At 39.6% G+C, this 13,014-nt stretch overlaps 1 protein-coding gene across 1 annotated transcript in view; it reads right to left on the reverse strand.

The window, feature by feature from the left end:
• The window catches only part of Utrn (utrophin), a gene marked incomplete in the record, with an annotated part of 557,450 nt that overhangs the window by 358,198 nt on the left and 186,238 nt on the right, over window positions 1–13,014 (reverse strand). Inside the window, 5 exon segments of the mRNA XM_029561956.1 lie at window positions 621–755; window positions 3,720–3,899; window positions 5,966–6,136; window positions 10,639–10,794; window positions 11,434–11,547. Of these exon segments, the coding sequence (XP_029417816.1) occupies window positions 621–755; window positions 3,720–3,899; window positions 5,966–6,136; window positions 10,639–10,794; window positions 11,434–11,547 (756 nt within the window).

The raw sequence follows: 13,014 nt of genomic DNA on the forward strand, positions 1-13,014 counted from the left end.
CCTGAAGACGATAGAAGGCACAGCAAGTACGGTTGATGATATGCTTTGTTACTAGGAAGAAACAAGAGAGCACTGCCCTAGGAACTAACATGCAGCGCTTATCCAGGGACTGGTGAAATAAACTAGAACCCCGCTAGAAGAGAGCATACTATGTCTAAAAGGAACTCGCATAGCCTCTGCCACACAAACCTAATTCTGAAAAGGGCTCCTGGGGTCCAGTGAGATGGCTCAGCAGGTAACAGAGCTTGCCACAAAACCTGAAGACCAGAGTTCGATTCCTGGGATCCACATGGATGGCAAAAGAGAAATAACTTCTACAAGTTGTCCTCTGATCTCCACACACACACCCCATGGCATGAACTCTCATTAATTAATTAATTAATTAATTAATTAATGAAAAATAAATGAGTCCCCAATCATCTACTACGTACTACATAGTATATACATATACATTGTGTATGTACTCCAAGACACTAAAGACAAATTCGTTACATTGAAAAGCACAGAGGAAGAGGGAACACTGTCTACAAAGCACTGTTTCTCATCCTAACACAACTGTCCTTATGACAACAACAACAACGACAACAACAAAAAATGGAACTTGGAGCCCGGGTTCGAACCTCCAGGGCTTCGTTGACAGCATCTGTTCTCTCTGGCAGGGCCTCTGTACTCTTCACACGCTCCTCCAACATGTTCAGCCAGGTGGTTTCAAGATCCAAATAGTGAAGCAGTTCAATCCAACAAGACCAGACTTCCTAAGAATATGAAGGAAGAATTAGAACGGCCCAAGAAGTCACTTCATATGTTGTCTCTTCAATCAATAACTCCATTACTTGTGAGTAATGTGGGAATTTCAACACTGGTGAAGCTAGAGAAAATATCAAGTAAATGAAATAAAACTGGATTAATAAGCTAGAACAAGTAAGGTAGAGGATAAAGAGAAATGGAAGAGAGGCTCCATTTCCAATAAATAAATTACAAAAACCTGCTTGAATGTCAAAAACAAACCTGAATAATGAATAGGAAAATAAACAGGATAGAAACATTATGACATTGTTTTCAGTGGTAGGTAGGGGTTTTAGTTCAATGGTTACAGCACTTGCCTGACACATGGAGACCCTGGGTTCAATCCCCAGTACAACCATAAAAAAAAAGAAAAACAGAAGGTAAACATCATTCATGATGATAATATTTTAAAATACTTTCCTAGGGGGCTCAGCTGCTAAGAGCACTGGCTGTTTTTGCAGAGGACCCAGGTTGAGTCCCAGCACTCACATGGCAGCTAACAATAGTCTGTAACTCCAGTTTCAGGGGAATCCAACGACCTCTTCTGACCTCCTCAGGCACTGCATGGCACGGGTACACTAACACACATGCAGGTAATATAGTCATATACATAAAATAACAATAATAAATAGTTTTTCTTAATTTCCTAAGAAATTTAAATCTCCTGGGACACACCCAATTCCAATTCAGGACTATCTGATGGAAGCAGATTTCTGTGTAGTTTGCTCAACTTTTCTTCAAAATTAACAAGAACAAATCTATACAAGAAGAGAGCCCCGGAGCTAGAGAGATGGTTCGGTGGTTAAGTGCACTGGCTGCTCTTCCAGAGGACCCAGGTTCAGTTCCTAGCACCCACATAGCAACTAACAACCATTCTAAAGTCCAGTCTGAGGGACATCTGATGCCCTCTTCTGGCCTCTGCCAGTCTTGCAATGCATGGGTGCAGGCAGAACACTCATACACATAAAATAAAAATAAAACAGCAGGTATTTAAAAAGAAAGAAGAGAGCCCCATTTTACCACACACACAACAAGAGCCATGTTGTTCAACATCCACTACATGCTCGCCTCACTACCAAGAGTTCTGAGCTGGGAGAAGCTAGAAAGTATGCATTTAGGACTTTATGTCCCCATGTTCTGTAGGAGGAACTCATCTGAATGGCAGAGTTAGGAGAAAGAACTCAGCACAGAGCCTCACGTCTGTCCTCTTTTGGATCTCCTGACTAAGTTGGACACATTCTCATCTGTGCCCCATATAGCTCTGCAGATATGAGCCAGAAAGAAAGAATTTAGGCTTTAGAGTCAACATCCAGGCATTGTCACAGATGCTTTTATGGTGTGGGTGGGTAGGTATAAAGGGTGCTTTTCAACCCTTTAGAAATATAGAAGCCACCCTTAACCATTTAGATTTGAGACCTCTGCCACAATTTTCTGACTTTTGACTCAGAATGAAAGGAAAAAGAAGTCTGTAGTCTCCCGGCATTCCCACAGGGAAAAAGCAGACCACAGCAGACCACAGCACCTTTTTCACAGGGAAAAACGGATGACAGAGAATCACTCCCAGGAGGCAGACTGATCCCTAATCAAGTGGCTTTCTTACTAACTGGTCTCAGTTTGCATATTTATCTCAGTACGAATAGGTAAGACCTGGGCATGGTATTGCACACCTGTAATTCCAGCATTCAGGAGGCAGAGGCAGAAGGATCGTGCCAAGTTTTAAGGCCAGAATGGTCTACATAAGGAGTTCCAGGCTAGCCAGGGCTCCATAGGAAGACCCTGTCCCAAAAATAATAAATAAGTAGGGGATGGAGAGATGGCTTGGCTGTTAAGCATGCCTGTTGCTCTTGCAAAGGACCCAGGTCTGGTTCCCAGCCCCCATATGGTGGCTCACAACCATCTGTAAATCCAGTTCCAGGGAATTTGATGCCTTCTTCTGGCCTCTGTATGTACTACATGCACATGGTATACTTACATTCATGCAGACAAATACTCATACACATAAAATAAAATAAAAATAAATAAGACAGATAAATAACAGATAGGTGATAGATAATAACCAAGAGATGAGCAAGATTAGTTCAAATATGCCTGTCACCACTATTATTTAAGGATTCGCCATAATATATAATCACTTGTTTTAGGGTGAGTTTGATTTAAATTATAATACTTTGAAATGTTACTTAAATCTTTCAACAAGCTATTAAAAAAAAAAAAAAAAAGGTTATGTAAAAGCCAGGCATAGTGGCTCACATCCTTATTGCAAGCACTTGAGAAGTGCAGTCAGGTGTCTGTGAGATCAAGACCAGCCTGGTCTACACAGCAAGCTCTAGGCCAGCTGGGGTTATAGGCAGACCATGCCTAAAATAACAATAACAACAAAAAAGGACATATGAAAACAAGTACCATTTTATTAAAATAATTTCAGAATAATCTACATCTTAAATTTAATGGTTAAAGGGAAAAGTGATATTTCACCTAAAATGCAGCAAAATATCGACATATATAAGTTCTTTTTCCCTCATGTAGACTCTAAACTTTAGGACACTACTCAAAATAAAAACATTAGTTCATATATTTGTAATCAACCAGGTAAAACAAACTAAGAGAGACCCTTATAAGATGGTCTGGAATCCGGAGAATGAAGAAGACCTTGCAGCTCATTTGTAATCTCAAAGCACTGGTACACATATAAAAAAATTAAAGTTTGAAGATGTTAAATTACTTGCTAAAGAACCTTCTGATAAATGGAGACAAAGCTTGGTCTCCTTTAAAAAATATCTTTCTAGTCTATATAATAGAATCTATTCCATAAAAATTACCTTCACGATCCACTATTTGAAAAGACAATGGAGTTTTCCGCCCCAAGACATGGAAACGCCTGTACATTTCGGAGCTTGGATCTCAGAATTATATCACTAGTAAAAATACCATACCTCTAGTGTGTGGCACTTTCCTCGAATTCTGTTACAGAGAAGCTGATAGCTCTCCAGCACCACATTGAGCTCCGACGTCAACTCCTGGCCACCAGAGGGCACCTTGGCAGCCAGCAACTTGATGCTGTCCTTGAGAATCTTCACCCTCACCTCCTTCTGCAACACATCCTCTTTCGCCCTCTGTCCCAAGAGAAGAGGAACGTGAAACATGCTCTCTGTAAACATCTTTCTTCAAAAAAACGGAAAACTAAACCAAGCTTAAAACATCCAAATGATTCCAACCCCTAGACTAGAAAAATATTCAGGTAACCACTAGCCTGAGTGTTTTTGAAATAAGAATTCAAAAAATTAAATTCCATTACTCTAGATCTCAATGTGGACGTACAATCCCTAGGAACATTTTCATTTAATAATACCAGTGTTCACATCCAAGTTACCTTAAATAGTGTTTACTGACATGAAATATTTTCAAATTCTGGGTCCAGGATAAGAAGTGAAGTAAGTTCATTTTAAATGGCCACAGGAGGTTTGAAATGAATATATATATATTAAAATATGTATATTAAAATGAAATACATATATAAATCCCCCACAAAACGAGAAGCACCATGACAGAAGGACCTTTAAAATGTCCCACAAATCTTTTAAACATTTCTTTTCTTCTTAAAGATGATAAAGTTACAAAACCTGGCCTTTAGAAATGGCTGCTTCCCAGCTCTCTCTTGGTACTCCAGGCCATAATCTCAGGTGTAGGAAAATCTACCTGAAACTCTCTTACTTTCCCTTTCAGCTTTCTTTACTGCTTAATGACTTTCAGGTCCCCTGGGGAGAGGGAAAAGTAATTAAGTGTAGTGCCTTTTAAATTCCTAATGGCTGTTTTGAAGAATAAAAATAAAGAGTGTTGCCCAATCAAGGATTTTAATCTCATTTTTCACAACTCCCAACTACAATGACTTTCAAAAACAGCATGCAACTATAATGCCAATCATGTAACAGTAAATGAAGTCAGATCATCTTAAATGGTAGATTACCTTTAGAATACTTCCTATGCTAAAAAAAGAATTTTTTTCAAAAAGAGCTACATTAGAAAATGCCTCAGGGACAGTGTTACAACTTCGATAACTATCTGTTCAGATTGACTGGCTCAAGATAATGTATATGAATGTCCTACCAATCCACCTTTTTTTTAAAAAATACCTGCACAGAAAATTGTGATTGAGCTAGACTCTTAAGCAAGTTAACTGTGGGGTAGCTCAAGTCTGTGTTGCTTAATGTAGAAGGAAAAAAGGATGGGAGGGGCTTTAAGACACTATCTCCTCTGGCTTGAAGGGCAGCTGAAGTGGCATGGGATTGAGGCCCAGTTCTTTCATGCTACAAATAAGACTATTGACACAGGAATACATATTTTCTGGAGCTACATGCCCCGTGAATCCAACCTGCCCTCATCTACCATCTTTCCGCGGCCCTGTCTCCTGCTCTAAGGATGTTCTGTGCCCTAGATACTGACTGGAACTAAACCTACTGAAATCATAATAGCGCCTAAGCAAGCTGTGAGTCTGTCCTCCTCCTTCCTTACCCAAAATAATTCTTCCTGGAAACCTCTGGAAATAGTGGTAGAAATTGCACAACATCATGAATATAACGGATACAACTGGAATTTATGTATACGCTTAGAAAGTGCTAAAATGGCAAATTTTACAGGATGTATATTTACCACAATAAAGAGAAAATTCACAGTTCCTCTGCACGCCAACGACCAGAAGTTCTGAGCCATTCTCTATGGCTCCACAAGATTCCAAACTAAGAGAATGTGTCCAGGGACTTCATAGAATCAACTTCAGGATCAAGGTGAACCAGAGAACTTGTGTTAGCTTGCCTTCCAACTAAAATTACCACAGTTAATCCTCTGATGTTGTTTTTAATTTAAAAATCCTATTATAGGGGCTGGAGAGACGCAGGGGTTAAGAGGAACCAGGGGAGCTGGGTTCGATTCCCAGCACCCACATGATGGCTAACAACCATCCGTATCTCCAATTCTAAAGGATCTGATGCCCTCTTCTGGCCTCTGCAGGCATTGCATGACATGGGTACCCTTAATATGCAGGCAATACACTCATACACATAAAATTTAAAAAAATAAATAATATGAAAGACGATGTGTACATATGGTTCTTAACAGTAAGGTAGGCAATGGACGGACTGACATAAAGGGGTGGGGAGGCGCCAGAGCTAGGGTACCACCTCACCTTCATTTCTTCCACAGCATTCTCCAGTTCTTCGGGAGACTTATACTCGAAGTCCCTCTCCAGGTATTCCTCTTCTGCCTGGGCCATCCACTCCTGCATCTCAGCCAAGTCCTTCTTCAAGTTCACAGCTTTTTCCTGACTATCAGACAACCTACTCTTTTGAATAGCAATCTAGAAAGGAAAAGCCATTCCCCCCCAGCAAATAAATGTTAATAAGTCAAACGTCAAGTTCTACTTTATAACATTTAAAGACACTGTGGTAAATTTCCACAAAGAGTCTTCTATTTTAATTGTCAAGTAAAACTTTTTATTCATCTTGTGCTGATGGCAAAGAATATAAGTAATAATGAAAATATAAAGAATTCCATACAACATTTTTGATAGGACTCTAATCTAAAAATATTTATTATCATTTTGAAAATACAGTCCATAGGGTTCACAGCTGTATGAAATTATTGAGCCTTTTCTCCCACAAGAGCCTGCATAGCACCTTCCAACATTATGAAAGCTAGTCAGCAGAAAGGAGCCTTCTAGCTCAGTTCCAGCTTTTTCTAACAAACTTAATTCCAGATGTAGGAACCAAACCTGTAGTAATAAAAGCATATACATCACAACACTACTTATTTTAAAAAGAAAAACAGGGAGCAATGAAAATGTCCATTTTTCCCCTATTATAACAGAGTTACCATTAAGGTTGCACTTTTTTAAAAGTGGATGGAAAGAACTATTATACAAGATATTCATATGCGAGAGAGATGGCTCAGCAGATAAGAGCACTGGCTGCTCTTGCAGGGAACCCAGGTTCAGTCCAGAGCACCCACATGACAGCTCACAACTGTCTGCAACTCCAGTTCTAGGGGATCTGATGCCCTTCTCTGTCCTCCACAGGCACTACATGCACATGGTATACATACATACATTCAGGTAAAAAACTCATACATATAAAATAAAAACAATTTTATAAAAAATAAAGATTTTCATAAAGCACTGCCATAATTTTTTTTGCTTAGAAAGTAGAAGTTACATTTGAAAGTAGCTATTTGTCTAAATCAGGTTCAATAACTTAAGTAAGTACTCCAGAGAAGCCTGGAAATATTTTCAGAGTTCCTCTCCCTAACCACAAACTAACTCACTGTGAAAGAAGATCCTGTTGCACAGGCATACTCCAACCTTTCCTTGACATATCCAACCTCCTGCTCAAATTACACATCACAGTGGTGGCCACCTCACCAGAGTAGCTCAGCTGCTGAGCTGACAGTAACCAGAGGCCAGAACAGGAAAAGGACAGCACTCATAGGGGTGTGATTAGGGACAGTGAGTGGCTTTCCAGTTACCTCTCTCTAGACAGAATCACAGTCCTATAAATAGACAGGTGGCTTTTCTTTCAGCATTACCGAGAGAGAGAGAGAGAGAGAGAGAGAGAGAGAGAGAGAGAGAGAGAGAGAGAGCTGCTTGCTCCTCACTACCACCTAGGATATATTCTGTTGTTTACCCCCACAAAAAACACACACAAGGGGTTGCAGAAAGAAATCCAATGAATGTATAACTGTGGAAAGTACAGCTGTATCAAGAATGTAAACAGAAATAAAAATGACAGGATTCAGTACACACCTGTGATCCTATGATGGCTAATTCTGGGTGTCAACTTGACTGGACGAACTGAAATGATGAGAGAGAGAGAGAGAGAGAGAGAGAGAGAGAGAGAGAGAGAGAGAGCTGCTTGCTCCTCACTACCACTTAGGACATATTCTGTCGTTTACCTCCACAAAAACCACAGCCACTCATAGGATCAGAGTTTAGAAGAAATACAGAAATACAAATGTGGGTAGGATATTAAATGATATTGCCAAAAGATTATTTCCTTAAGTTTGATAATGGCATTTTAGTTTTACTGTGATATGTCACATTTTCAATTTCCTGTCAAAAGTACATCTTCAGAGAGAGAGAAAGAGAGAGGATGTGATAAAAGATTAGCTATTGACAAATCTTGGACTAGGCATATGAGTGTTTCCCTTTATTTTAAACAATTAAATAATTACCATTATTTTAATTTTTCTTCACATTTAAATATGTTCAAAATGAAGAAGTTGGACCAAAACAAGAACCAAACAAAATATTGACTGATGCCAGTAAGTTTTTCCTTTATACACTTTAGTCAAAAAGCATTACATGAAGAAAAATGAGCTCTTCAAGATGATCTGTGGAATAGGGATGATTTCTCATTTTTCTCCAGTTTTCAACCATGTTACTCTCTCAGCTGCATATGAACCATCATTATTTCACTAAGGAGACTGAAGTCATCAAACACAGCCTGCTCTGTGGATTCATCATCAGCAAGGGCAGACTCCCTTCAGCTGGTGTGAGGGAACTGTCTCATACCCATCCCAGAATTCCCACAGTGGCCTTCAGCCCCCGTCATGTAATAGGTTAACTTCTTAACTTACTCAGTTTCTGCATTAATTACTTTCCCCTTCTGAAGGTTTTCCCTATGACATAAAGCATCCTGCACTGCCTCTCATTATTACATGACAAAAAATTTCTTCAGCTCCCCTATCTCCAGGTCCTGCCCTATTTCTTTACCCACCCAAACTCCCGGCAGAAAAAGCAGAATCTTTCAAAGCCGGCCCCACGTGTCCCTGTTCCTCATTTTCCATCTGCTGCTCCACTGTCCAGCATGACTTCCTTCTCTATCATGCCAGGGAATGCACCTTTCAGGGTCATTAACATCCTCCATCTTAGGGAATGTGGTAGTACATAATTTTGATCCCAGTACTTAGGACGCAGAAGTAGATGGATCCCTGTGAGCTCAAGGCCAGCCTGGTCTACACAGCAATTTCCAGGTCCAGGGCAGCCAGGGCTCTATAGTAAGACTCTGTCTTTTAAAAGAAAAAAAACAGCATCTTGTTTAAGTTAAAGCTTGATTTTCAGTTAAGATAACCTCAGCAGTCCAGGAGGGACACTGAAAACCTTTCTCCACCCTCTCCTGAAATTCAACATTCCCCTGGCTTTATTTACTTCCATTACTGGTTTTTCTTCTCCAAATACACTATAAAAAATTTTTTAAAAAGCACCATTGATAAAACCATCTGGACCTTAACCCTCAGAGCAGGAAGTATTTTTCTCCCATCAGAAGCACCTCCTGAGTGTTCATTCTGAAAAACAGCATCACCAACCACACAGAGTAGAAGCTTGGCCAAACTCCTGAGCCATCCCATCACACATCATTCTCTACACGAGCCCCATCTCTTTCAAAAGACAGTCTAAACCTAGTCTTTCTCATGCCCTCAAGCCAATCTCTCCAGACAACAGGTCATCCTCTCTTCAAGTCTGCAGTGACCTCCTAAGCCTTCTCTATGCTTTCATTCCTGACTTCCTGAAGCAAAATCATCCACACAAAAGCCGGAGGGACCTTAAAAGATTTATCATAGCCAGTTCCCTGCTCAAAGCTCTCAAACTTGGGCTGGCAAGATGGCTCAACAGGTAAAGGTGCTTGCCACCAAACCTGATGACCTGAGGTTGATCCCTGGGACCCACACAATGGTACGATGGTACAACAGAACTGACTCACAAGTTTTCCTCTCATCTCCACATGCACACCATGCATATGTGCCAGCACACACGCATGCACACACACACACACACACACACACACACACACACACACATGCACTTGCATGCACACAGTAATAAAATAAAATTTTAAATTATGCTTCAAAAACTGGTTGACATCATACTTGGAATCCAAACCAGAGCACGTACCCCCAAGACCCATCTCCTTCACCTTCTGCCTACCTCCTGACTTCAAGCACTCCTGTTTTCCAGTTCACAAGCTCCCCTCATCCTATTCTAACTGCAGTGTCCTGGTTCTTCAAGGAACACACCACACTCACTTCTGCTGAGCTTTAAAACATGTATTTCCCTATACAACATGTTCTTTCCCAAATCAGCCAAGGCCCATCCTTTCCTTTACTCGGTTCTTTATTCCAGTGTCCCAATCCCAGCAGGCCATTCTGTGGCCACCCCCATTAGAAATAATCTGCTTATTCTAAACTCCCACCTGTTCCCACTGACAATATTCATCATTCACAGAATGTGTCCCTGGTCATTGCTATGTCCCAGTACATAGAATGAGGCCTGACGATGGCACTAATCAGCAAAATATGAATCAACAGCTGATCAATAAATATCCTCTGAATAAAAGAGTAATAGCTATAATTAGGGAATAACACTCAAAATGTTCTAGAGACAAGTGTCACGCAGGGCTTAAAACAAAAAGAAAAGTAAAGTCTTGAGTCCAGTTGGACTTAATGTGTATGTTGTCTGTGTGTGTGTCTCTCTGTCTGTGTGAGTAGATATGTATGTGTCTGTGCCTGTCTATGTCTCTGTGTAAGTAGGTATGTTATGTGTCTGTGTGTGTATATCTGTGTCTGTATGTATCTGTGTGTCTCTGTCTACATCTATATGTGTGTATGTGTCTATATTTGTGTGTCTGGGTCTATTCGTGTGTCTGTATGTATGCTTTCATTCCTGTCTGTCTGTCTGTGTCTATCTATGTCCGTGTCTGTGTACGAGTGAATTTTCAGAAATTAGTCCTAGACCAGTGCTTTTCAATTTGGTTTTCTTGGTCAGAAGCAGTCAGTGTGTTTGTTTCCTGGTGAAGTTGAGAAGCTCACCTCCTTGCTGAATTTCTCCAGTTGAACTTGGCAGTCAACTATTCTTGTCTGCACCCATGTTTTGATTCCAGTGACTGGACAGCTTTGAAGATCAGTCTCTATTTCTTTCATGTTTCTCAGAGATGATTCAATTGCTTCTATTTCATTAACAAATGCCTGAATACATAAAATAAGCCTATGCTGAGTTTACTCCTGTATAAGCAGATCCCATAATCATATCTACCTCTGGTTCCCTGCAGATACTATAAGGACATACTGCTTGGGAGTCAGGACTTTTAACTACTTAAGAAATACCTCGCCTCAAGAAATTCATTTCACCTGGCACTTAATACAGCCATCTGCTAAATTAGATTAGAAACACTTGAATCTCAGTGGGAAATACTACTTTTAATTAATTTAGAAAAACCTAATGGTTTCATCGAGCATGAATTGAAGCAGTATTACAAGCAAATTTCATTCGTTAAATATGCTTTTCTTAAAGGCTCATCATGCTGTACAATGAGATCAATGTACGACCCATAATTATTACATTAAGGTCACCATTGCAACAGAAGAGCTGCTCTCGACAAACTAAATTTGCTCTTTTCGTGTCCCAAATTCTATAGCCACAGCCAACAAGAAATATGTGAACAGTCTGTCTTTCTTTTTAACTAGAAAGCCAAAATAAAAGCATTATAATAAAAGACACTTTATCTAGACTTATATGCCTTATTGTTACAATTTCAATAATATCAAATAACAAAGAACTAGAAGAAAGTGTTGAACCCAGCAAGCTTGCTGGAGAGTAGAACTCACCCCACATTGGTCAAGCTGCCTCCGTAGACCCAGGGCATCTCCTTGGGCAGCCTGCTCTTTCATCAAGAAGTCTTTCACACCATCCATCCACTTCTCAATAACTTTTGAATCAGCCTAAATCAAACATAATAACAGAGGGGAATATTACTTACTGGCATTCAACCCAGTACATCTCAAGATCTATGGCAACTGGGGAAAAAAATGTCAACTTTTCAAAACTTCAATAGCATCATTTTCATTTATTTTATTCTTTTCTTAAACCTCTCAACTTTGAACATTACACTTTTCTTCATTCCTGACTAAAACTCTCCAAAAACAACCAGTCAAGTAATCATTCCACGAGTCTCTAAACACTCTGTAACCAACTATTTTGTTTAAATGCAAGCAATGTCTAGGACTAAAATTTCACATTATAGGAAAAATACTTTCTAGCTATAATCAACTAAAAACCTGTCTGCTCTCATCTAACTTAGAGCAATTTATCTCATAAAGTTAGCTACTCAAAGCAGGAATGCACAGCATCATGAAGGACATACAATAGATCTGTCTTGATTCTATCATGGAAATGCCTCACTATCTGAAAACCCAGAACTGGCCACTGTTTACTTCCGTTCTTTTATCCATCCAGTTACCAAGCATCTAGTTACCATGTATGGTACTAGGGACTCAAAGTCAAATGAGAGAGGAAATACTTTACAGAAATGAGACTTCAGAGAGGGGTAGCATAGGAAGTGGGCTAAGCAGAGTACAGAGTAAGCCCATGTCATGTTTGTACGCTCAAGTGGAGGCCTTCCACTCCATCACTGGTCAGTCTGAATTGCTAATTTCCTAGCACTGAGCTATGTGTTTCTCTGCACCTCCCTCGATTCTTGATGACTTCTAGAAATGGAAATAAATTTGAATGATCATATTAAAAGGCAGCCACCATGTGTCCCTTGCCCTGTAACAGTTAAACACTCCCATTTATTTCCATGATATTTCTTGCACACCACAGCTAGGTAATGCAACAACCCACTCTGATCCATGTGCTCTAGAAACAACAATAATTGTTTAATATCCTTATAATATACCAGAAAGAACCAACTACTGTTATCCTCAAAAAGGTGGAAAGTGGAGCTGGAGAGATGGCTTGGTAGTTAAGAGCACTGACTGCTCTTGCAGAGGACCTGGGTTCGATTCCCAGCATCCACATGGCAGCTACGAACTGTTCTTAACTCCAGTTCCAGGGAAATCTGAAGCCCTGTTCTGACTTCTGCCGCATTGCACGACATGGGTACACTCATATACATGGAGGCAATACATTCATAAACATAAAATAAAAATAATAAATAAAATATTTTAAAAAGTTGGAAAGTATCACAAAGATGAATATTAAACTATATTTGTAATATCCAAATGTGAATATTACATTCATGAAAGTCATTTTTTTTTATAAAATTGAATGAGTTTTTACCCTTTAAAGAAGATCTCCATTTCATTTTAAGATATGCTGTTTTCTACATTTTTAATGCTAACACACGTTTGCACATGTATCTTTAATCTCTATGCATCTGATTATTACTAGTCATAATTGGTTGCACT

Source organism: Nannospalax galili, unplaced genomic scaffold (assembly GCF_000622305.1).
Source record: "Nannospalax galili isolate Female #2095 unplaced genomic scaffold, S.galili_v1.0 scaffold154, whole genome shotgun sequence".
Classification (NCBI taxonomy): Eukaryota; Metazoa; Chordata; class Mammalia; order Rodentia; family Spalacidae; genus Nannospalax; species Nannospalax galili.